Source organism: Mixophyes fleayi, chromosome 2, assembly GCF_038048845.1.
Source record: "Mixophyes fleayi isolate aMixFle1 chromosome 2, aMixFle1.hap1, whole genome shotgun sequence".
Lineage (NCBI taxonomy): Eukaryota > Metazoa > Chordata > Amphibia > Anura > Limnodynastidae > Mixophyes > Mixophyes fleayi.
In genome coordinates, this window is record NC_134403.1 from 145,086,775 (window position 1) to 145,113,669 (window position 26,895).

General features: G+C 40.5%; 1 protein-coding gene across 1 annotated transcript in view; it reads right to left on the reverse strand.

The window, feature by feature from the left end:
- The window catches only part of AFF3 (ALF transcription elongation factor 3), a 317,828-nt gene that overhangs the window by 139,911 nt on the left and 151,022 nt on the right, over positions 1–26,895 (reverse strand). The window contains exons 4-5 of the mRNA XM_075200161.1: positions 24,439–24,475; positions 2,189–2,240 (exon numbers count right to left, since the gene is read on the reverse strand). Coding sequence (XP_075056262.1) covers positions 2,189–2,240; positions 24,439–24,475 — 89 coding nt within the window. The remainder of the gene's footprint in view (positions 1–2,188; positions 2,241–24,438; positions 24,476–26,895) is intronic.

Consider the following 26,895-nt stretch of genomic DNA (forward strand, 5'->3'; position numbering starts at 1 on the left):
TCAGCTATTTATATAGTGCCACTAATTCCGCAGCGCTGTGCAGAGAACTCATTCACATTAGTCCCTGCCCCATTGGAGCTTACAGTCTAAATTCCCTAACATATACACACACACAGACCGAGAGAGAGGCTAAGGTTAATTTTGATCGCAGCCAATTAACCTACCAGTATGTTTTTTATGCGTGGGAGGAAACTAGAGCACCCGGAGGAAACCCACGCAAACATGGGGAGAACATACAAACTCCACACAGATAAGGCCATGGTCGGGAATTGAACTCATGACTCCAGTGCTGTGAGGCAGGAGTGCTAACCACTGAGCCAGCATGCTGCCCATCTACCTTTCAGTTATTACCCCTTGTGTTTCTGCACAGACCATAACTTTTCCCAGAGCCTCTTTTGGTTTGTGAAATTGAGGACAAAAACTTAAGTCAGCAGTTATCATACCATGTAGTATTAGAAATAAAAATATTGTAAGATTATGTACCACAGTGCATTAGTTATTTTGGTAGACAGGTAAGAGATGTGTCAGGCAAAGAGATATCTTCCGTCTTGCAAACATGCTGAAACACAGCAGGTACCTACATAGCTAGTAGGTTGCACACAAGCTGCAGTCTCTTCTCTGCCACCTAGACAATGATGGTATATTTAAAGTGGGAGCGATGCAAGTACTATAATGGATATGTCAACAATACTCGCATAATAAATAATGGGCCAATGCTAGCAAAATCAATATGGTATAATGCTGTTATTATCAGTATGATGCACTTCTTGTATAATGAATATGAAAATATTGCTGGTACAATCAATATGGGACAAATGCTGGCCAATAATCAATATGAGCTAACTGCTTGCATAAACAGTTAGGCAGTCCTGCTGGTATAACTAATATGCAGTCAATGCAGTCAATGATAGTATAACCAATATGGGGACACTGCTGGTGTAAAAAGAGGGTCATTCTGATAAACCTGGGGCAATGCTAGTAAAATGTATATTGTATGTAAGCATGTGCTGGGCACTTATGATATTAATATGTTGGGGGCACTGTAGAAAATGAAGGAAAGAGCCTCAAAATTTCCTAGGGCCAACTTCGGTCTTAATCCAGTTCTTGTAGCAGGAAAAAATGTATCATTGTAGAGGAGTGGCTGTGCTATACCATAATCCACCCAGGGTTGTTCTTGCTAATGGATTCACCTCAACTCCCTTTCAGATCAGAAGTCGCACACGATAGGGTTGCCCCATCTCCGCCTTAATATTTGTGCTAGTTATGGAAACGCTCGCTGCCTGCATCCGCTATAACTCTGATATATCGGATATATAGGCTTACAAGACATCTTTTCAATGCAGCCAAATTGCTTCCAATTGTAAAACCGCATCCCCCTTCATTAACAGACAAAATTAATACTATATGGCTAATTTATGATATGGAGTGTATCACAGCCACTTTACACAACACACCTAACAGTTTCCAAACATCATTGTCCTCTCTGACAGATTATTATGAGACCGAACCATTGAATACAATGTAATCCATTTTTCCGGAAACCCCAAATCATATAAACAGTGACTCCCTCTCATACCTTTCCCCACACGTCACTGACAGGAAAGAGCACTCTGCTTCACCTTGACGAAACTGATAACACACAACAATTTAGCTACAATGATTAAACCTAAATACGTAATATTGTTTTAAAATGTTTCTTTGATATGTTTCTAGTACTGTTTATGGATATTTTATAGATTCTATGTCCTCATATTTTTAAATTCTCTTAAAACCTTACCCTCCCTTTATAAGCTTCTCCTACTCTTACCCCCCTTTTGACCCAACATTCCTACTACCCCTTCCTGTGCCACCTTAAATACTTACCTATTGTTTTTTTTATGATTGTTTAATATGTTTCTACTAATACAAAACCAAATAAAAAGTTTTTATTAAATTTAAAAAATAATAATATATAATTGTGTGTGTCTAAACATTTTCTACCAATGTCTGAGTTTCAGAGTTTTAAAGTATTTTTGTGAAACTGTTAAAAAAGACATTCCTAAATGTGTAATTACTCCCCAAGAGACTTATCACTTTCAATTGCTTTCTGCTCCACCAAACAAATAAAGTCTCAGTACTCATTTTCCTTATAATTATTTAATTTGTTTTGTGGTACATTGAAAAAACCCCACATAATTGCAAGACTTACGATATTTGTGCTGCACATTGCGCTGGACTTCTGACCTTCAAATCACCATTCTCTTGAAAAAAAGATATAAAGAAACAAAAAGTTAATACTGTACAAAAAAAACCCAAAAAAAAACATTGATCAATGGGTAACTATTTTTCATGTCTCAAATGTGTCCCTGAGCCTTGAGCACCATCGCCAAATCATTCTCACCCCAGTTTACCTCCTATTATTTGATTTTTCTTAGTCCATCCTTGTTATTTTTTTTATAATAAAATTAATAATAAACGCACTATATAACATAGCAATATAATAAATCCATTAGCTTTGTATAACTCTGTCCATGTATGGTTTCACTATGCAATCTGAAAATGTTCTATTTCAACCATGGATCTCCCTAACCCACTCCAAATAGATTTAATCCCTTTACCAAATTTCACATTGGGCATTTTGTAAGAATACATTGGGGCAGTTTTACTGCTAATGTTGGTTACCTCCTAAAATCTTTCACCACCCATTTCTGCAGGCTGATGTCTATTAATTCATCCATTTTAAGCGGTGACTCTGACCCTAGACAAGGTTATATGGTCAAGGACAAGGTCATATGATCTCATATTGTGTTATTTTCACCCCCCATGTGAGGAAACAGGACATCACTTGAGAACAGAGGTTACCAAATTCTTGATTTTCTTGAGCTGTGAGAAATGCAGTGACATTTTTACAGATATCAAATTCCAGATCACCTTAAGAAAAAATGACAAATTAAAGCAAAACATCCCTTGTCTATTACACTATTTAGAAAATATTTCACGAAAATATTTTTGGGGCAATGTTTCTGCATGACAATGCCTAAAAAGTTATTTGCCTCTTCTTGTGTACACGTCAGTACTTGATTAAAATGTGTGAAACAGTGTCATAGTAACTTCTGCTGAATCATTAATACTAAATATTTGTACCTGTACATTAGGGTGATCAGACAACCCTGGTTTTGAAGGACAGACCCAGGTTTCAATGATTTGTCTGGTAGGGGCATGCTTACAGATTTGCTAGGACTCCTCTGTTCCTGATATACAACAACAGTAAAAGCCAGGGCTGAGGCAACTTGTAATGGCTGTCAAAATGGGATCTAAAGAAATGGACCAATAGGAAACCACAAACATGGAGTATCCTATGAGCTGCACGATCAAAGACGACCTCAACAGTATGCTCAGCTGTGTATGAGATACGGAGGAGCCCCGGTAAATGCTTGGAGCATGTACTGGGGATCAGGTAAAGAGAAGAGCAATGACAATGTAGCCATGCCAGCTATATGGTTATGCTATATGGTTATGCCTGTATTTTTTTAAAAAGTATGTAGCAGAACTTTGTTACTTGCTTATTCTGTGATTAGTTGCTGCTCATTGAATCAATTTATGACTCTGGCCTGGCTTTCAAATAGCCTGAGAAAGTCCAGCCATTTTCCCCTCTCTTCTCTGATCAGCTGTCCAATTAGCACAAATGTAACTTATTTTGAAATCAGCCTCACTATATCTTTTAGTCTGGGGAGACATATGTGGGGGGCAGACTTGTGTTTTCTACACTAAGTGGTTTTCTCACAAAGACAGTTAAACACGACAGATAAACAAACATTGAACAACAATTGAAGACCTCTAGAAATCTACATCTGCTGCAGCTTTATTCTGCTACTTCTGATTGCACAGGACATTACAACAAGGTAATTCTTTTAATTTCTGCATTTTTCCTTCTAAATACCAATGTTTGACAAATAATTTTGCTTGCTTTACTTTCATAGTATTATCTTTAGAACTATATCATACTTCATCCTTCCTGCAACACACACCTCTGTCCACATTGCCCCTTCATTACTTCACTCACCTCTAGTGAACACTCATGAACTGTTGTACTATTTAAATTCAATAGTTATAACAGCCTGACCCTGTCGCCAGAAACTAAAAGGACACACATCTTACAATCATCTTTCCTTTCTTTCTTTCTGCTTCTATTAGCTAGTGATATATCATCTAATCTAGGTGTGGTGCCCCAAAATCTGAGTACCCTGGGGTGTATCTATATGTTTTTAATTTAATTTGTTAATTGTTAAAAGTGTTTATAAAGATTTAAAAAAAAAATATATTTTCTTGAGGGAGAAGTGACAGTTGGGAGTGGTTGGTGGTTGCCGGGAGTAACAGGAAGGAGGAGTGTGTGGCATAGCAACAAGTTCACTAACTTTGGTAATAACTGTGAACTCCCAGAAGGCAGTGGGAAGAGGAAAGTTCTAGACTTCTGAGGCAGAGACATCCCTGTGTCTGCATAGACTGAGAGAGAAAAATAGGGACAGAATGAAAATCGGACAAAGTGATATATAAGCAGATTAAAAGTGAAGTAAGTGTAAGAAGAGAAGAAAATAAGAAGTGAGCCAAAGAGAGGTGTGAGTAAAAAGGAAAGTACTGAAAACAAATAAGCAGTTTAGAGATCTGTGACATCACACTAAACAGACTGAGCTATGTACTGAGAACAGTGTGAGAGGAGAGAAAATAGAGAGGTCTGTGAGTACACACAAAAGAGACTGTGTAATACAAAAGATCATCAGTTTATTTGTCGTGAAAAAGTAATTTATGGGCCCCAACCACGTGCACCACTTCTACTAAATTCCTGTGCACAGTTCAACCCAGGACTGAGTGTAAAATATGGTAACGTTACCAGGGATAATATTGGTGCACCAAATGTTTTAGTTGAATGTTAATGTTAAGTGATTTACCTGAAAATTGATTTATTGTATATTATATGTTAAATGCTATTGTGCTCTATGTTGATCAAATGAATATTTTGTCATTACCATTGAGTTGAAGGGGTCAGTGGCTTACCAAAATTATCTTTACCGCATTATTAATAAACCCAAGTTATTTGACCAATCCTTGTCCCTTTCATTGAAGTATTTATCTCCTGACCACCGGATGTCCGAATAAAAAAGAACCTGACTCGTGTCTGGAGGACAAGGTAAGGGAAGGAAATCCCATCATACTCAGCCACCATATAGGTCCCCCACAATTCTTACACACACATATCTGAAGGTCACCAAATTCCAGCAAACCCCAAATGCATCACCTGTCTCCCCTCTCTTCCAAAGTCCTTTAAATGTGTCCTTTGGAGTGTAAGCTCTGTTTGTAATAAACTTACTTCCATACACGATATCGTCCTCTCAAACAACGTCAACCTTCTGGCAACAACAGAAACATGGCTCACACAATCAGACACTGAGTCACCTGCAGCCCTTTCACAGTGGCCTCCATTTCACTTACACCTCCAGACCTGGAGGCAGACAAGGAGGTGGGGTTAGACTACTTCTCTCCCCACAGTGCACATTAACAAGTACATACTGTCAGGATTTCCCAGGTATGACCACGGAGAGAGCGTAAGTGGTTAAAGTGGTTTTATTAAGAAAACATAACAAACCACCATGGATTGTGGCACAGATATACTGAAATGGGAAGACAGAGCAACAGTTCAATGGGATCAACAATTTAACAGAACTTGGTAATGCAGACTGGAGAGGACAACTTGGTAATGCAGACTGGAGAGGACAACTTGGTAATGCAGACTGGAGAGGACAACTTGGTAATGCAGACTGGAGAGGACAACTTGGTAATGCAGACTGGGACAATCAACTTGGTAATGCAGACTGGGACAAGCAACTTGGTAATGCAGACTGGGACAAGCAACTTGGTAATGCAGACTGGAACAAACAACTTGCTAATGCAGACTGGAACAAACAACTTGATAATGCAGACTGGAACAAACAACTTGATAATGCAGACTGGAACAAACAACTTGATAATGCAGACTGGAGCAAAGCACATGGAAATGCTCACAGGAGTGACCTGATGATCTGGCCCAGACTGTTTGAAGCAGGCAGGTATAAATAGGCCTCATGCAGCTGAAACCACTCCCAGTGATTAAGGAGAATAATCAAGTAGCACAGTGGCCCCCTTTGGTGGGCAGTGGTACTACAAGTGGAAAGCATAACTAATCCAATAGTGTCACTGCAGACAGCAGCTGCAGAGTGCAAGTCGTGACAGTACCCCCTCCTTAAAGGGCGGATTCCAGACGCCCAAATACTAGAAATGGTCAGAAAAGTCAGAGTCATAGTCCAGAATTGGGCATGTATTTGAGAAGTCTTCATGCAAGGACGGGAAGGGTATAGAAACCACACCACAGGGGAGTTGAGATCCAGGAGAATCTATCTTCTTCCTCTTTACTTTCTTTTTATGGTTTTTAGAGGGTTGCTGGAAATGGAGTGAAGAAAACGATAATCTCAAAGTTGGAGTAGCTGGAGATAGAACATGTGGCATAGATGAAGCCCTGGGAGTGAGAGTGGCAAGTGCTGGTGGAAATTTTTTGATCACGGCCTCAGTAAACAGCTGTAAATCAGACAGAATGGGATCTTGGGTTTCAATTAGGGCTCTGCCCATTTCAGAGCTTCCCCTGTAAAGTTGGCTAACATGTAAAACACTTGCTTTCGTTGAGTATCAAGGAGGTTGGATACAGAGGGAAAATAGGACATACAAAACTTAATAAGAGCCTGAAATTGCTGAATATCCCCATTGAAGGTAGGTGGTTGGAAGACTTGAACATAGGATGAATTCGAATTAGCATGAGACTTGGCCAGCTCGGGTTGAACATACATCCCTGGGGACTTGGGTAGGAGCCCCTTGGCAGAAGACAATCCATACTGGGCAGATGACTTGGCAGGGCGCCCGGATTGGGTGGCAGACTTGACAGGGACAGTACTGAGAGAAGTCCCGGAGCAGACAGCGCTGTGAGAAGCCTCGGAGCAGACAGCGCTGTGAGAAGCCTCGGAGCAGACAGCGCTGTGAGAAGCCTCGGAGCAGACAGCGCTGTGAGAAGCCTCGGAGCAGACAGCGCTGTGAGAAGCCTCAGAGCAGACAGCGCTGTGAGAAGCCTCAGAGCAGACAGCACCAAGTGGTAACTCGGGCTGAACCGCATAGAGTGGCAACTTGGGCTGAACTGCATAGAGTGGCAACTCGGGCTGAACCGCATGGACAGGCAACTCGGGCTGAACCGCATAGAGTGGCAACTCGGGCTGAACCGCATAGAGTGGCAACTCGGGCTGAACTGCATAGAGTGGCAACTCGGGCTGAACCGCATAGAGTGGCAACTCGGGCTGATGATCTGGCCCAGACTGTTTGAAGCAGGCAGGTATAAATAGGCCTCATGCAGCTGAAACCACTCCCAGTGATCAAGGAGAATAATCAAGTAGCACAGTGGCCCCTTTGGTGGGCAGTGGCACTACAAGTGGAAAGCATAGCAAATCCAATAGAGTCACTGCAGACAGCAGCTGCAGAGTGCAAGTCTTGACACATACTGTTAGGGTTTTTAACCCATTCTCTATGTGTATCGCTGTAATCTATCACCCCCCTGGACCACACAAACAATTTCTTGAACATTTCTCTGCGTGGCTCCCTCACTTCTTATCTTCTGACATCCCCACCATCATCATGGGTAATTTCTACATCTCTATTGCTAATCCACGTTCCACTGCTGCTTCAAATCTGCTCTCTCTGATCTCCTCATTTGACCTCTCCCAGTGGATTGAATCTGCTACTCATCAGGATGGCCACTGTCTTGATCTTGTTTTCTCTAGACTATGCTAAGTTTCTAATTTCCTTAACACTTATTTTCCCCTCTCAGATCATTACTTGCTCACTCCCAGTTCTTTAACCTCCCTGCTATTAAACTCCAAGCCTCCTCATACCCGCAGGGATATTAACTCTATTGATTTTCAACAGTTTTCCACCTCTCTCCAACACCTTTTCTCACCAATTTCTACGTTCTACTCCCCTGATATTTCAAGGACAAGATTGATAAGATCAGATTTGAAATGGTATCATCTCCCTCGACTAGCAATTAGCTCAATTCCTTCCCAGCATCCTCTGATATCCTCTCTTCATTTGATCCCACAAATGAAGAGGAAGTTTCTACTCTCTTCTTATCTTCTCTTCCTCCTGTCCTCTTGAACCCATACCCTCACAAATTGGTAGGTCCTTGTCTCGTGTGCTCATTCCACCTCTAACTAAAATCTGTAATCTATCTCTCTCTACTGGTATCTTTTCATCACGCAGTGATTACTCCTATTCTAAAAAAACAAAATTCTGACCCAAACTCTCTCTCAAACTATTGCTTCATTTCTCAGCTCCCATGCCCTTTCAAATTTCTTGAGAGAATTGCCTACACTCGCCTCACACGTTTTATTTCTGCAAACAACCTATTGGATCCTCGCTCTCAACACTCCACAGAGACTGCGCCAAACAAGGTTGTTAATGATCTGATCACAGCTAAAACTAAAGGTGACTACTCTCATCTGACTCTCCTAGATCTCTCTGCTGCATTCGACACTGTTGTCCCCTCTCTCCTGATACAGATGCTATATTCCCTAGGTCTTCAAGACACTGTCGTATCCTGGTTCTCAGCCTACCTATGTAATCGCTCTTTCATTGTTAATTTCTCTGGAACAACCTCCATTCCGCATCCTTTCTCAGTTGGAGTACCACAAGGATCCTCTGCTATTCTCTATCTACACCACTTCTCTTGGAAAACTAATAAGCTCCTTTGGATTTCAGTATTATCTCTATGCGGATGATAGACAAATTTATCTATCCTCTCCAAACTTCTCACCATCTGTGCTGTCTCGTGTTACTGACTGTCTTTCTGCCATTTCATCTTGGATGTCCTCTAGCCAACTCAAACTCAATCTTTCAAAAACAGAATTAATAATATTCCCACCCAACAATAGAAGCTTTCTATCGGACATTTCTATTTCTGTTGACAAAATAACCATAAATCCAACCTGGCAAACTCGCTGCCTAGGTGTAATCTTTGACTCGCAACCATCCTTTGTTCCCCACATAAATTCTATATTTACATTATGCTGCATACATCTAAAAAACGTTTCCAGAATATGTAAATATCTCACACGAGACAAAACTTTAATACATGCACTCATCATCTCCCGCATCGACTATTGTAATTCCCTCCTTACTGGTCTTCCCAAAATCAGACTCGAGCCTCTACAATCTATTTTGCATACTGTGGCTTGGTTTTCCTTGAAAATCGTTTTTCCTCTGCTGAGTCACTCTGTCAGTCTCTACATTGGTTGCCTGTTTTTCAAAGAATCCAATATAAAATTCTACTACTAACATACAAGGCCATCAACAAAATTGCACCGACGTACATCTCCTCACTTGTCTCAAAATATTTCCCAACTTGACATCTCCGTTCTGCACAAGATCTGCGTCTCTCTTCCACTCTCATCACTTCCTCCCATTCTCGGTTGCAGGACTTTTTTCGGGCTGCACCCACTTTATGGAATTCACTCCCTCGCACCACAAGACTTTCCTCTAGTCTTCAAACATTCAAGCGTTCTCTCAAAACCCACCTCTTCAGACAAGCTTATATTATCGCTCTACCACCCTCTTAATCTCCCTAGGTTTCCCTATTACCACCCTCTACACAGCTAACACAAGACAACAACCTTCTGACCAACATAGTTGTGTGACTAAGTTTACAACCCACTAAATACTTTGTAACCTTTGCATTCTAGCTGGACAAATATTCAATGATGTAGCACTTATCATTGTGTATCAAACCATTGTCCCATAGATTGCAAGCTTGCGAGCATGGCCCTCTTACCTCTTTGTATGTATTACCCATTATTGTTTTATTACTGTTTGTTCCCAATTGTAATGTGCTACGGAATCTGCTGGTGCTATATAAATAAATGATGATGATGATGATAATGATGGTACTTTGAAAATATAGTAGGTTCAGGGGATGAAAGGAATTTGGTTGTGAATGAGAGGGAAGTACAATGCATTTGAACAAAATGCTGGGAAGCTCCAGAGAATGTAAATGAAAGCAATGTAGATGTCAACCTGTCTCAACTCTAATATATTGTATCACCACATTAATTATAGATTTAAGTTGTTTATATGTTAAATATTTTGTAATATTTGCACTGATTTTATATAGATATTTATGTAGTATTGCTCCATAAAACTCAAAAACTGATAAACGGTGATTACAAATACAGTCATCTATGACCCTTTCAGAGTGCAGGTTTTCATTATAATGTGGTAAACTAGATAAAATAAGGCAACTTTCTGCTACTCTCTAGGTTGAATGCTCACCCACCCTTTCTTCCACCTTTGCCTCTCCCCTACCCACTTTCTTATCCTCTTACCCTCTATTATCATACTGAGAACCCACTGTATTTTGTCAAATCTTTCTTGAATGCCTTCCCCAGGCCGGTCCCATAGTGGACTACTTTGGGCTGGGTCAATGGGCCACTTGCATTGTTTCCTTTAAAATATTCCTAGAGGGGGAAATGCACGATTCCATCCCCATTAACCCTAGGGATGTGCAGAGCAGGATTATAGTTAGGGGGGGGGGGGGGAAACGCTGGTCAGATGACAGTGTTGACCAAAAGGTTCCTTTTGTTCTGCTTTATATATATACCCCTAAACCGAGTGTGCAGCTCTGGCTTATGACAAAGTTGAGCACACAGCCTAAGAGGGAAGAGCCACAAAATGCTCCTGCAACAAGGCTCATTTTTCCTCTTGACAGCCATATTGTGTCTACTAGTGCATGCTACTGTAATTTGCAAAGGGTATCCCCTTAAAAGCATAGGATATCGTCTGATCTCCACCATATCCAAGCACATGTAAACATCTAGTTCACTAAACCATGAATGCCCCATAAATGTGCTCCAAACCCTAAGGCTCACTTGGATATCTCGTCCGACAACTCAAATCCGGGATCCGGGCACAATACAGGATGCATAATTGTGCCTAGCTAGCATTCAGCAGGGAACACTGCAATCTACTCAGTTTCAACCACCATCTCCCATCAGAAGAAGTCAATTTTGCTCCCTGCAGACATTTAAACTTTGACAAGTTTATCCTTGTCCTTCCCATATAAATGGGAAATTTATATGGCGGACAAGGATAAAAAGGGGGCTAATTTAAACAGCCTTGTAATAGACACATGCTATCTTTTACATTTATGTTTAAGTATACCCCCACCCACCTTTTAAAAATGTAAGTCCTCCAACATTAACGTTGAAAATGTTTCTTCTGAAAAGACAATCCACTCATCAATACTCATCCACTTATAATTTTTAACCAGTGATTCTTGGCACAGTTCATTACACATACTAACAACAACCTTGAAGCAGATGGAAAGCACTAGCTTTCAATGTGACTATCCTGCAGAGCTATGTCAGTGGATCAAAAAGGCTGGTGTGATTGTTAAAATATAACATGCAAATGATACATGGCTCCCTGCCGTCAAAAACAGTAAAAGAATGAAGGAAGCAGACTCTATCTCAGGGCCTATATTCTGATAATTTGAGCCACACCTTCTGCAATATTTCAGTGAACAATGAACAATATTTCATTTTGTACCATGAATAGAAGTGAACTAAGGATTCCTTTGGGGGCTCGTGTCAATAGCTCCTCGGTCAGAGTCCATACTGGAAAGTCCATTTGTGGATAAAGCACATTTGTCATGACTGAATGTTATGCGTGCAGAAAATTTTAATTAAGAAATGAGGCTTGTATCTACCTTCCAGTTTGAGACCGGCTTGGAGACGTTCCAGCATAAAGTCTTGCCTAGCAGCTGCTGAAATAAATAGTAAAAATTAGAGATGCTCTGGCTTGCTTCCCCGAGAACCGAACATACCCGAACTTAGCAGATCCAAATACCTAGCCAAGCCGGCTCGGTACTTTCGCGCTTTTCCGGATTTGAAAACGAGGCAAATCGTCATTGTTACGTTGTCGGATCTCGGATCTCACGATTTTTGGATTCCTTTTTAAGATCCAATATAACGGTGGGTGGGAGGGATTTTTCTTTCTGCCACTGCTGTGTGCCAATGTGTCCTAGATGTGCAAGGAATGGCCCTGTGTTTGTGTCATTGCTCTGTCGCTTACCATCCATCCAGGTCGCTGCAGTATTTGTCCAAAAGTGTATGAAAATAATATTGTAATCTGTGAGGTAGTCAAAATTGAATGCAAATGACTGGAAATCAGTGTTATTGAGGTTAATAATAATGTAGGAACAAAAAAAAGAGCAAAATTATGTGATTTTAGCATATTTTAGGATTTTTTCTAAAACATCCAAAACCAAAACACATCAGGGTGGTTTTGCCAAAACCAAAACACAAAGCTAATCCAAATCCAAAACCAAAACCAGTTCACGGCAGTCAGTGAGCATCTCTAGTAAAAATGTTTATAAGCCTTGGTAAACTGATAGACAAATCACCAACATTGTTTTGTTCATTGACTGTTATTAATACATATCTCTCCAAGTATACAGTCATGGCCTGACACAAGTATTGGTTTACACAAATTTTGCTACTTCAGTGTTTTTAGACCTTTTTGTCAGATGTTACTTGGTATACTGAAGTAAAATTACAAGCATTTTATAAGTGTCAAAGGTTTTTATTAACAACTACATTAAGTTTATGCAAAGAGTCAATATTTGCAGTGATGACCCTTCTTTTTGAATACCTCTGCAATTCGGCCCTGGCATGCTGTCAATCAACTTCTGGGCCACATACTGACTGATGGCCACCCTGACACGGAGCCTAAGTTTGGAATAGGCCTCGAAGCTCTAGATAGACTTACCCCCAGAGAGGTGCGGAGTCTAACGGTAAAGAGGTATTCACCACAGATCCTTGCAAGGGAATATGGACTTAGCTGCTGTCTAGCCGCAGGTCGCAGTCCTCCTAGGGGAATTAGAGTGGCGCAAGATGGAACCATGGAGTGGAGCAGAAGTGCTGGACGATAAATGCACAGGTTCAGATATATGGCAGTGAACAAAAACTTTAAAGTCTTTAGAAAGCGAATAGCTGAGAACAGGACTGATTATGGAGGCACGAGGTTCCTGCAACAATACCGCAGGTCTTGATCGTGGAACAGGTACACAGGATACCAACTGAGAAGTGGTGAACTGCAGAGAACTAATGCACTGAGATCCCTGGAAAGTGAATAGCTTGAGGATGGGACCGATGATAAGGCACGAGGTTCTTGCAATAATACCACAGGTCTTGATTGTCGAACAAGTAACAGAGGATACCAATGTGCAGACGGGAGCCAGAGAGAACAGCGTCCTAACAGGTAAGCAGACCTGAAGATCTGGCAAATTAGTAGAGAATCAGGTGCTTTAAATAAACAGAGCTGACAGGCAATTAGCTAATCAAGAGGCAGGAAGTTAGAAAAGACCAGGTGTGCGCATGCTCAGTTCAGACCAGCAAGTGAATGCAGGGAGTGAGAACCAAGGGAAACAGGTAAGAACAAAGACCAAAATGCAGGTTAGTTGGTGCAATGTGTGACATGCCCATTCTTGCCTAATCAATGCTTCGAGTTTGTCAGAATTTGTGGGTTTCTGTTTGTCCACCCGCCTCTTGAAGATTGACCACAAGTTCTCAATGGGATTAAGGTCTGGGATGTTTCCTGGCCATGGACCCAAAATTTAGATGTTTTGACCCCTGAGCCACTTAGTTATCACTTTTGCCTTATGGCAAGGTGTTCCATCATGCTGGAAAAGGCATTGTTTGTCACCAAACTGCTCTTGATTGGTTGGGAGGAGTTGCTCTTGGGGGATGTTTTGGTACCATTCTTTATTCATGGTTGTGTTCTTAGGCAAAATTAAATGGTCTCAGGATGCTTTACTGTTGGCATGACACAGGACTGATGGTAGCGCTCACCTTTCCTTTTCCGGACAAGCGTTTTTCCAGATGCCCCAAACAATCTGAAAGGGGAATCATCAGAGAAAATTACTTTACCCCAGTAATCAGCAGTCCAATACTTGTACCTTTTGCAGAATATCAGTCTGTCCCAGATGTTTTTCCTGGAGAGAAGTGGTTTCCTTGCTGGCCTTCTTGACATCAGGCTATCCTCCAAAAATCTTTGCATCACTGTGCATGCAGATGCACTCACACCTGCCTGCTGCCATTTCTGAGCAAGCTCTGTACTTGTGGTGCCCCGATTCTGCAGCTGAATCAAAATTAGGAGACCGTCCTGGCGTTTGCAGGGCGTTCTTTGGCACCCTGAAGTCTACTTTAGAAATGTTGAGCCTCTCTCCTTGAAGTTCTTGGTGATCCAATAAATGGTTGATTTAGACGCAATCTTACTAGCAGCAATATCCTTGCCTGTGACGCCCTTTTTGTGCAAAGCAATGATGACTGCATGTGTTTCCTTGCAGGTAACCACGGTTAACAGAGGAGGAACAATCATTTCAAGCACCACCCTCCTTTTAAAGCTTCCACTCTGTTATTCTAACTCAATCAGTATGACAGAGTGATCTCCAGCCGCCAACACTCTCACCTGTGTTAAGGAGAGAATCACTGACCTGATGTCAGCTGGTCCTTTTGTGGCAGGGCTGAAATGCAGTGGAAATGTTGTTTTTGGGATAAAGTTGTCATGGCAAAGAGGGACTTTGAAATTAATTATAATTCATCTGATCACTCTTTATGACATTCTGGAGTATATGCAAATTGCCATCATAAAAACTGAGGCAGCAGACTTTGTAAAAAATAATATTTGTGTCATTCTCAAAACTTTTGGCCGTGACTGTATGATTACAATTATCTATAGTACACCTAGCAGTATTTATATTTTGATAAACAGACATTTATAAGACAGGCAATATTCTGGCTTTATAAGGATGATGTGTATCCGATAATTTAGTACAACACCAACTGTGGTAATCATTTTAGGGAAAATCAGGTGATATTGACACAGGTATTATTCTTTCTCTATAGAGATAAAGGGGTAAATGCATAAATTGCAGTTTGCCATAATTATTTTAAATGGCCATTTTATTAAAGGCAAAACCAGATGAGTTTACAGTTTACTAAGCAGAGCTGGAATTAGGATTCACTTAATAGACACTAGGGGGTAAATGTATCAATATGCGGGTTCTCAAACACCCGCGTGTTCAGCCTCTTCCGCGATTAAATTTCAAGCGGCGCTGCATTGTAAAGGGAAGTTAACCCTTTACAATGCAGCGCCGCTTGAAATTTAATCGCGGAAGAGGCTGAACACGCGGGTGTTGAAGAACCCGCATATTGATACATTTACCCCTAGGAAGCTTATTTAATAAAACAGCAGAAAGTGCAAGCAAGTTCAGTTTGCTCTTTGCACCAAGCACAATTGAGAAAACAAAGCTATGTGTGTTTACTAAATATCATCAGCACCTATATTCTGTTTGTAAAGAAAGCATTCATTAACTCTGCATTTTTTCCCAACATTTTAATTACCTATAATGGTAATTGCATTGATATTTGTGACTTTTATGAGACTATTTTTAATTTTTTTAAGAAAATGCTGTTCACTAAAAGTCAATTTTTTATTGCCTTAAGACTTTTAAGCACGATTTGCCATTTACCAACACATCTTGCACAAGGATTGCTCTTTACATAACCGTAGAAAACTTCCCAATTAGAATCACTTACTAACATTAACAGTAAGGTGCTCAATTCACTATGATCCACAGCAAACAATTATCTTGCCTCTGTCCAGTGCATCTTATTTTTCACTTAAATATAATGGGCTCTGATACTGAGTTGACTACAAATTGGGCGTAATTTCTGCTATAAAAAAAAGCCTCCCGTAAAAATAGCAAATTTATGCCCAGAGGTAGTAGTCATCTCAAGATGTGTCCATACCTGCAGCATATATGCCATGTGTACGTCAGGCTTACATAAGGAGGCAAAAGGCCAAGGACTACTTTAGGGCTTGGTGACCCTTTTTCTTGCATTTTGCGTTTTGTATCTTGTTTTATGACAGTTTTATCAGTAACTGTAGATATACAAAGACTCCCAATCCTATGTTAATTTTTATCTGTGTTTCAGGGGTTGGCTAAAAATGTATTTATACATTATTAAATAAATATTATTAATATTGTTAATAATAATAATAATAATAATAATAATAATAATAATAAAAATAATTACCAATTAGTACAATAGTTGTTAGAAAGATAAATTAAATTGTTCATCTTAAAAATGTATGTTTTTATAGTCATTAACCTAGTTTTTATTCAGATTTCAGCCCAATCTCAATTGAGTGGTAGTATTTTTATATGTATAGTCACTGCCTCACTGGTTATGGTATGTTATAAATTTAAGTTGCTATATCTCATGTTTGTTACTGGATGCACGAAATTCAGGGTAACAGCAAAGTGCATAGCTAGTTGTTCATCATCAATACAGATTATTTATTAAATGTTTATGAGCGGAACAGAGTTTTTATATAAACAAATCAATCAACCTGTATTAAATCTATGCTAAGGCAAGCTATAGTATAGAACATTTCGTAGTTATACTAAGACAATCTATCATTTAAAAAAAAGTTTCACAAGCTTAGAACAGATACCATGACTTCAGAAAGTAGCATGAAGTCGAATATAAAAAATCATGCATGTACGGTGGCTAAGTGGTTAGCATTTCTGTCTCACAGTGCTGGGGTCATGAGTTCAATTCCCGACCATGGCCTTATCTGTGTGGAGTTTGTATGTTCTCCCCGTGTTTGCGTGGGTTTCCTCCGGGTGCTCCGGTTTCCTCCCACACTCCAAAAAAAACATACTAGTAGGTTAATTGGCTGCTATCAAAATTGACCCTAGTCTCTCTCTTTCTCTGTCTGTGTGTGTATGTTAGGGAATTTAGACTGTAAGCTCCAATGGGGCAGGGACTGATGTGAGTGAGTTCTCTGTACAGCGCTGCGGAATCAGTGGCGCTATATAAATAAATGGTGATGATGATGATGCATATAGAAGTTCATGGGGGGGCAAATTACATTCTTGCCCACCTAACATAAATCATGCCCCCTCTGCCTCACTCCCGGTTCCTACACCTCTGCATACACCCATATATGTCTACACACAACCCAGTCATAAGCACAAGAAAAGGCTATTAACATTTATTTTGATTGTGAAAAGCACATTCATTAGTAGGCTTAATATAATACAGCTGATATAATACTTCTCACAAAGAAAAAAAGCAAGCATATTTTTTTAAACAAAAAATACGCCCACAATGCATATGCACCATCCATGAAGAAAGCACCTATCAATTTCTAAGGTGAATTTGCAGTCAGACTATCTGACGTGTATTTTCACCTGCCCTCTAGCAGGTACAAGAGATACAGCTCCTAACAGGCATATATGCATTTCCGTACTAGTGTGCCTCACCCCAATTTGTGTGAATCCGCCTTTACGGTACTTGGCCTAGTTTAGACCATCCCTTCTCTGCCCCATTCCGTCTTTAAAGTATTTAGAAGACACAAGCATCAGATGCGACCAACTCTAAATGTGCAGATATGCGTGTGCTCTCTTTGTGGGCATGCACAGTGACATTTTTCTTTGGAATTTACTATAAACTGTCAAGTTCAACTCAGCATCAGGTCCCATGTTAGTAAAGAACACCAGGATGAGTGAATATAAAACTGATTGCATGCTACTTTATAATGTAATTGCCATGTGATGGTGACTTTTGCACTGCATGCCCGTTTGCTTCAATAATTGGTTTGATTCTACAATGAGAATTTTTTTGCATGAATGAGGCCCGATTTGTGAAATTATTTAGCTACCCAATTTAAGAAATTCGTAAGTATTTAACTTTGGACATATCAATTAGCTCAATTAGTATTCATTCTCTCTGAAGGCTGCAATCAGAAGACCCAGACCACACTTCCTAAACTCGGCCTTAATACACGGACATCAGAGATGGTACTTTGGGTAACTGTTTCCAACTGGATTCTACCACTCACATATAGGTGTTTAGTTTTCCTCATTAAAACAGGCCTCAACATATTAGAGAGCTGAAAACATAATGGAAACATGAGGGGTCCCCCTGAGACCATCATCATACAACCACATAATGGAAAGCCCCAAAAAGGCAGCTTCATGGTGAATAAATGAATGGCCTGCTTTGGAAGGCAAGGAAATATCATAGCAAGCCATACAACTGCTATGAGGTACAGTAGCTCTGGGGGCCCAGAATGTACTCAAAGCCTGTGCATCTATAGCTTAGGTTCTAAACCTGTGGTAAGTTTGAGAAATTATGATCTATAGGCCTCCTCTGTGTTAGAATTGTAGAAATCTATGAATATTAATATACCAGTCATCAAAAAGTAATGGGGTGGGGAGTCCTCAGACCGGAGTGGAATCTCAGAATTAGAGATTGCTATAGGAGTAGAACTGGGAATAATGTTTTAACCATTATAATTATTATTATCGTAGATTTATAAGGCGCCACAGTTCTCTGCAGTGCCGGAAGGGAAGACAAGAACATACATAAAACAGGACATAGGCAAAACAAGAACAGACAAGGTAGACAAAATGAATGGAGACATGAAAACAAAAGGTATGAAGCACCCGCTCATTAGTGAGCTTACATTCTAAGGGTAAGAGGGGCGGGAGTGAGAGGTGGTTATTAGCTGAAACAAGAGGAGCGAGTGTGGCTCAGAGTGGAGGTTAGGATAGTTGTGAGAGTGCATTAGTGCGAATAGTGTCATTGAGGATAAGAGTACCTCTAAAAAAAATTGTGTTTTCAAAGAGCATCTAAAGATTTGAAGGTTGTGGGAAAGTCTGATTGAGCATGGTAGGGAATTCCATAAGTGGGGAGCAGAATGGGAGAAGTCTTGTAGGCGCGAGTGAGAGGTGGTTATCAGATACAAGACAAGGCGCAGGTCAGAGGCAGATCTAAGAGGGAGAGTATTTTGATATGATATTTAAGATGTAAGCAGGGGTGTTGTTGTTGAGGGCTTTGTAGGTAAGGGTGAATAATTTGAATTTAATTCTGGAGGACACAGGGAGCCAGTGTAGGGATTTGCAAAGTGGTGCAGCAGATGTGTAGCGATGAGAGAGGAAGATCAGTCTTGCAGCAGCATTTAGGATGGATTGAAGTGTGGATATATGGGTGTCAGGAATGCCAGATAGTAGGAGGATGCAATAGTCAAGACGGGAGATGATGAGAGAATGGATAAGAGTTTTGGTAGCATGTTGAGTAAGAAAAGAGCGTATTCTGGCAATATTTTTTATGTTTTTAACCATAAACAAAGATCCCAGCAGAGAGAAATCATGGATGATCAGGAGGTTCTGGACAGTAACAGGTGGGAGCATGGAAGTGGCACAGGCCCCATGTAAGGGTGGATACTGAACACTGAAGGAGCTCATGTCTGCTGATACAATCGAAATCCAGGAGCAGGTCAGGGATTTAGAGTAAATGGTACACATTGCTTGTGTGCTTTGCAATGCAGACCAGGAAATACAGGAACAAGTCCTGAAATGACATTTACATTGCAGCTGAATCAGGAAACAGTTGCAGGGATTGGTGGCGGGGACAGCCATACTCCTAAAGTACAGTCAAAAGGAGAATCTTGTTAGTTGCTGTAGAAAGGAACAGGAATAATTATCTATAGAGGTGGTGAAATGAGGAAGTTCAATAAAAAAAAGACAAAAATCTTGAGAGACAAGAACCTATACCGCTAGCAATGATACAATATATATATAATCCATGTGATTCTGTCAAAGGTAATCTCTACTGGTACTTTTTAGGGAGGTGACAGACCTCACAGTGACTATGGTGCTCTAATGCAAATATCTTGTGGCCCCTTTACAACTGCTTAGTTTGCTATAGGGCCCTGCCATTTTTAGCTATTACCTTTTTAGGAGGGCTACATACATAGAGTTTCCATAACCTAACACACCTTAAGATGTTTGACATTCTGTGTAGCTTTGTGAGCTAGTTGAAAACAAGCTATAGTATTGTCAACCTTATATCTCCTAATATAGGTTCCAAATGGCCCTGGAGTGCTAACGGTGACTCCATTATAGGCAATAACAACTCACATGTTAGAACTAATTGTCATTTATCCTGTATACTAAAGTGTTACACCCTATACTTTGAATATTCTGTTGATTGTGCCAGGGATATCTTTCTTATTGAGGAATAACAACATAATAAGCTTCCAAAACATGGCCCAACAATACTTACTAAACAAGCTTGTGTTTTGTTTCAAAGAAGAAAAGAAAAAACAAAGCCACAAAGATTAATTTGTGTTGTTGTTGGTTGTTGCTTTATAAGGTTGGTTATTTTATTCCGTTTTCAATCAAAATGTGAAATCTGGGTCTTTTTATGAAACAAAATGAATCACTACACAGTCCACATAGCATTTTAATGATCAAGTACATGAAATTACTGCCCCAGTTATAAATCCGGTGTTACAACAGGCTGAATTCTAAATTAGTCATTATATCAACACAGCATAAAAGGCCTTTATATTTACAGCTAAATTCCCATTTTTACGTTACACATAAACAAACTTTAAATTGGCCTTAAAATGTGAACATGTTATGGATGGAGCTCTTATATCTCTCTTCACGTTTTAATATCCACAGAAAGTAAACTACATCTTCATCCAAGGGAATTATAGCTCATTCTGCTGATTCTTTATTGTTGTTTACCAGAGAAGTTTCTTACCAAATTTACGTAAGAAACTTTTCCTCTAAGGCCTTGTGTATCACAGGTGGATACCTCTCTCAACATTTCAAAAGGCCATAATGCTTGTTCCTGCCCACCACATGAAAATGTACATCCAGCTACACTGGGTCTTTACACAACAAAATATAGATGCGTGTGGTGCTTGCACCAGAACCAGACTAAGGGCTAGATTTACTAAGCTGCGGGTTTGAAAAAGTGGGGATGTTGCCTATAGCAACCAATCAGATTCTAGCTGTCATTTTGTAGAATGTACTAAATAAATGAAAGCTAAAATCTGATTGGTTGTTATAGGCAACATCCACACTTTTTCAAACCCGCAGCTTAGTATATCTAGCCCTAAAACTCCCCAGCCCCAGGAACAGTCTGAATCAGTTCCCAGCGATGGCACTACAAATTAGAAAGTTATATGTAGATTCTCGCAATATCACTGCTGAAGCCATATTGATGCATCTAGGGAAATCCTGTAATGTCAAACCCTTGTAATGTCAAAATTTTATACACAAATAAGATCTCACAAAGTGGCTGCAATGTGGCAAGTGTAAGCCTGGTCAATAAAGGGTTAAGATTATTGTAAATAAAACTAATACCACCTAACAGGTGGCAAATTTTAGCCCGGGGGGCAAAACTCGACTCAGCCTATTAGGAATATTTTAAAAGAAAAAAATGCAAGTGGCCCAGTGACCTAGCCCAAGGTAGCCCACTATGGGACCGGCCCGGAGAGCAGATGGCCCCCTGACCCCTAGCCCAGTCTGCCCCTGTCCCCTAACTAATGTCTATGCCAGGGTTTCCCAAACTCAGTGCTCAGGGCTCCCCAACAGTGCAGGTTTTCAGATCACATGTGACATAATTAGGACCACCTGTGGATCTGTTACAATGTGTCAGTCAGTAATAAATACACCTGTGCTCCAGCAAGGAGATATGGAAAACCTGCACTGAGGACTGGGTTTGGGAAACCCTGGTCTATGCATTATAGAATAATTAAACAGTGAATGTTTATGGTACATGTAAATGCAGAACCACACCTTGAAATAATTACCATATGGTGGGGATTTTTTAAATACTAAACATGTGTTAGTAAATCATCAGACACAGGAAAGGATATCCTAAAACGTGTTTGAAAAGCCTACATCAGAAAATAGCTTTATTCATTTTACAGTATTGCATGCCACTGAATTTAAATATGTTCATTGTACAAAAGAACAAATTAACAAAGAACACAAATTCACACATATTTATTAAAATTTTATAACTGACAGCAAATACTATTTAAAAGCTGATATGTTATATTATGAAAATGCTGCTTTTCATTTTAATATTAAAGATGCAGCAAGTGTTAAATTGATACCTGGTGCATTATGATTTTACCGCATTGCACCATCCCTGAGTTACAGCTTTGCATTGTCATATTATAACGTAACTGCTTGAAATCAGTATTCCTGTTTTGCATGTAATACGAGTACTGGCTGCTTGGGGTCTTTTACCGCACATCACAAAAGTCATGCATTCTAAAATCCAATATCCGAAAAAATATAAAATGCCATGACCCCCCCCAACTGTAGAACTACACCAGTGTTTTAGCCTGGGCTTGTTACCGCTAAAGCAAGGGGACAGTGAGTATGGGGTCTCCCTAGAAAAGAGGCACTCGCCACTAGGCTTTGCCAGGCTGGGCTGGTCACAGTAGTGCAGGGAAAAAAGCAGCGAGGTGTCGTGCTGTCAGAAGGTGAAACCACCCCGTGCCCAGTCAGCACAAGATGTAATTCTCAGTCACATGAGGCTGAGCGCCAGAGTAATGTGTGTGCTGGTCCCGACAGGAGAAGCTCATTACATGTAGTTACTGAGTGTCTGGCGGTGCAGTGCATGCAGTGACTCGGGAAGGAGAAGGAGGATGACGAGGGAGAATATTGTATTTATTGTATTGTCTGTCAGAGCAAATTATGATTCAAAACTGTATAATACCTGCTTTGCTGTCTTGCAATACATTTTGCATGACACATTTATGAGATTATCTTTGCTAATTTCCAGCAAAAAAATAACATCTGCTGAATTGTTGATGCTAATGTCTATAAGTAATAAGTTATATTAAAAACTATATTGATTTTTATATTTGAAAGCCATCCCTACCCCCCCCCAAGTAGTGGCACAGGAGTCATTGAGAGGGTGAAACCCCGTCTTGACTGAAAGGGCATTAAAACCACTATGGCCGGGACACCCTAAAGTTTTGGGTAGAGGTAGGCAGAGGCAATGTGATTTATTTTTTTCTTTTATACTGCTGGGAAGAATTTAAAACCAGTGAAAGATTGACAGAGGATAAAACCCCAGTAATAATGATCTATCTTACAGTGAGCAGATTTCATGCAACACCAAGGACGTACCACATTCAACTACTATCACTTCAGTGCTACCCCTGGGAAATCCCTGCTGCTGGATTAAAATGTACCATGCACATAACCAATTTGTGTATTCCACCCAATGGTGTCTACTTGTGTGTTAGATCTACCTACTGTGACAGACTACGCCTGCTGTTGCTGTAACTTCACATACCACTGCATTGGTCTTGTCTACCACTGATGTGGCTAGAGATAACAGTGTGCTAATCTTGGATACATTTGTGTTGGCACCACCTACTGTTGATTTGATCCTACCTATATGAGAAACTTTCAGAATTTTATCCAGGACCACTTTAAGTTCCCAATCCCCCCATACCAGGAGGAGCAGGCCTCGGTGGAAATATAGTGAGCTCCACCTAACGTAACCTGGATCTCAACTTAGAAGACAGAATCACAGGGCTTCCTCACATTGCCATATGCTGCTATTCGTCACAAACAGGTCATTCACACTGGCAGAAGGCCCAGGCACTCCAACTCTTGTGTGGAGATCAGGTCTGGCCAACAGCTCTTGGGAAAATCATGGGTATTTTACCGACTCAATAGAGCAAGGTTGAGCTGAGTACACTGGCTTAGTGCCACATAGCAACTGTTTATTTACAGATGATGACCATGACTGTTTTGTAGGGAATCTGCTAAGTAGCCAAGAAGGGTTATTTTCAAACATTGCTGAAGGTGCAAACCTGCATAAAACCATAGCTATTAATAAGACAATTGTCTTTATGTTTAATGTGCACAGACAGACAGACAGGGCATTAGTGCATATTTTTACCTTTTATCAATGTTAGCACATGACCCTCAAGGTATGCCTAATAATGTTACCGGGGTGAACTTAGAAACACAGGTCAGGGAATTAGAGACAATGATGGAGCCATAACCTGCAGTCAACAGGCATAACTCGGAACTAGTGGACAGAGTAGAGATACAAAGTAAATGTAGGGGCTTAAAACTATGCATCTAGGAACATGTTTTAGACCCAGGGTAATTTTGCCAGTAACTGAAGCCAGTGATTGAAGGCCCAGCAACACTCTCAGTCTTGGACATCTTCCACCTTAAGCAATGCTCCAGAATCAAAGTTTTAAAAAATAAAATAAATTAATATGTAAAATATTTTCAATGTCCTTGTTCTTTTAAGGTAACACCATTCATATTACACATAGATTGTAGTATCTTATCTTTTTGTGTGATATTTGCAGCCCCTTCTTCTTTGCCTTGACACATATTAAATTACAATGGAGTCAGGACATCTGCCTTCTCCGCCCTTACAATATATATTCTGAAATATGAATAATAGGGAAGGTTCTTACTTTGACTGTTAAATCCCATGCTGCTGTGTTGATTATCCTGCAAGAGAAAAAAACACACATTGCTCAATGCTTATAGCACGAACGTATATATAAGCTTTATTGTTATACTGGATGTATTAGTACATACACTGATACAATACAATATATGTATTATAAACAGAGAGGAAAATCCAAAATAATACACATAATATCTTAGAACCACCCATTTCATTAAATAAAACATTTTTTTTAAATTTAAATAGTGCTTTGCTTATCCTCATTTATGGCTTAGTTGCTAAGGATATTATTATTATTATTATTATTATTATTATTATTTACTTTTATTTATAGGGCACCACATGAAGATTGCAGGGCTATACAGAGAGCAAATAAGACAGTTCATTGTATAACAGTATATTACAGTAAACAATAACACTAAAACTCACAACACAGCTACTGATATCCTGGAATAAAAAAGTTATAGGTAATGAGAACAGGAGGAAAGAGGGCCCTGCTCACTAGAGCTTACAATCTAAAGGGAAAGGGGCTGACAAATGATTGACACATGGAGTGAGTTTTGGTGGCATCCTTGGAGAGTAAGGTTCTTCGAGAACGAAGCCTGGGTCTGGGTCAGGAGATAAACAGCAAAGCCAAGGAACAAGCAGGGGTCAATACCAGGAGGTCACACTGGAACAGGACACACGATACTCTGGAGAATTAGCAGCAGCAGGCAAGACAACAAAGAACTGCCACAGATTACTGGGAGAGGCAGTCTTATAAAGGCAGAGAACAGGTGTGGGTGCTGATTAGGGATTGAGGTAACTGCTGCTAATGAGGTGGAAAGAATAATGGTCAGACAGCTGCACCTCTGGTGGTAGCGGGATAATGCAGGCCAGGTTCACAGAATGGCAAAGTCCAACCATAGCTCTTAGCAGACAGGAGTTGCAGGAGGCAAGCAGCATCCTTAAGGAATATTCTGCAGTGCAGCCGAGGGCAGATCTTGGCAGAGGGGATGGGATCCAAGGGATAGATTGAGGGAGGAGAGGATAATATAAGAGAATGCTTTTTTAAAAGAATCGGTTGGTTGAAGATCAGGGAAGGCAGACAGAACAGACGGGGCAACAGTGTCAAGAGTGGTGGTGAGGGTATGGTTTAGAAAGAGGCCATTTGGTTGGGGCAGGGCAGGTTGGAAGTAACCGTAGATTTGGGTGTGGGGAGAGGTGCAGGATGAGCGAGAGAGTGGGAGAAGACAAGGTCAAGGGAGTGACTGAGATAGTGGGTGGGGAAAAGGTCCATTGTGAGAGGCCAAAGGAGGAAGAAAAAGCAAGAAGTTTGATGGATGCTGAGTCTGTGGGGTTGTCAATAGGGATGTTAAAGTCACCTAGAATGATGGAGGGAAGGTCTGACAAGAGGTAGTGGGGAAGCCAGGCAGCAAAATTATCAAGAAATTGGGAAGTGGGACCAGGGGGATGGCTGAGGCACTGACATGGATGGGGTAGAAGAGAGAAAGGGCGGGCACAGGTGAGATGGAATAAAAGGTACAATTGGGGTATAGGAAGATGCCGACCCCACCACCTGGCCGGTCATCGGGTCTGACGGAATGGGTAAAATAGAGGCCTCCAGAGGAGAGAGAAGTGGGGGAAGCAGTATCAGTGGAAGAATGCCAGGTTTCTGTGATGGCAAGAAGGTTAAGAGAGTTGGAGATGATCAGCTTGTTGCGGATAGATCTGGAACTCCAGAGAGCACAAGAGAAAGGGATCGAAAGAAGTGGAGAGAAATGGATGACATTGGCGGGGTTGCTGGTTTATGGGGGTGGGCTGGATCTGGGATGGAGATGAGGGCAGGAGATGAGGATAAGTACTGGAAGTGAGCAAGTGGACATGGTGAAAAATGGAGTACGGAGAGGAAGGGATAAAAGGGGAGAGAAGGGACTATCAAATAAGTGGGCGAAGGGTGCAGATGTACTAGGAAGGGGATTAGGGGGAGAGAAGAAAGACAGCAATGGGTATGTAAGTGGCTGACTTTTGTGTGTATAACTGGAAGACTGTTGTGTGTATAACTGACTGACAGATTTGTATGTAACTCACTGACTAAAGTGTATGTAAATGACTGACTGATGTGTGTGAGACTGACTGACAGAGGTGTATATAACTGACTAACTAAAGTCTATATAGCTGACTGATGTACGTGTATCTGACTGACCAATGTGCATGAGATATTTGAACGAATTTAGGGTATTTTGTGGTTGCTGAATTAAAAAATGAAAGTGTTTTTTTTTTTAATTGGCTCTAGTTCTTGAGATAATGGATACCCTCAATTAAAAGGGAACTTGGCCATAACACGTGTATATGTGAATCTACCAGAACATTCTAGAAGGTGAGACATGCAAATATTCTAGGTGTTCACTCCACGAACATTGTAGAATATTCCTCTTCCGTATATATGTGATCAGTGACCCAATCAGCATTCATTTGACAA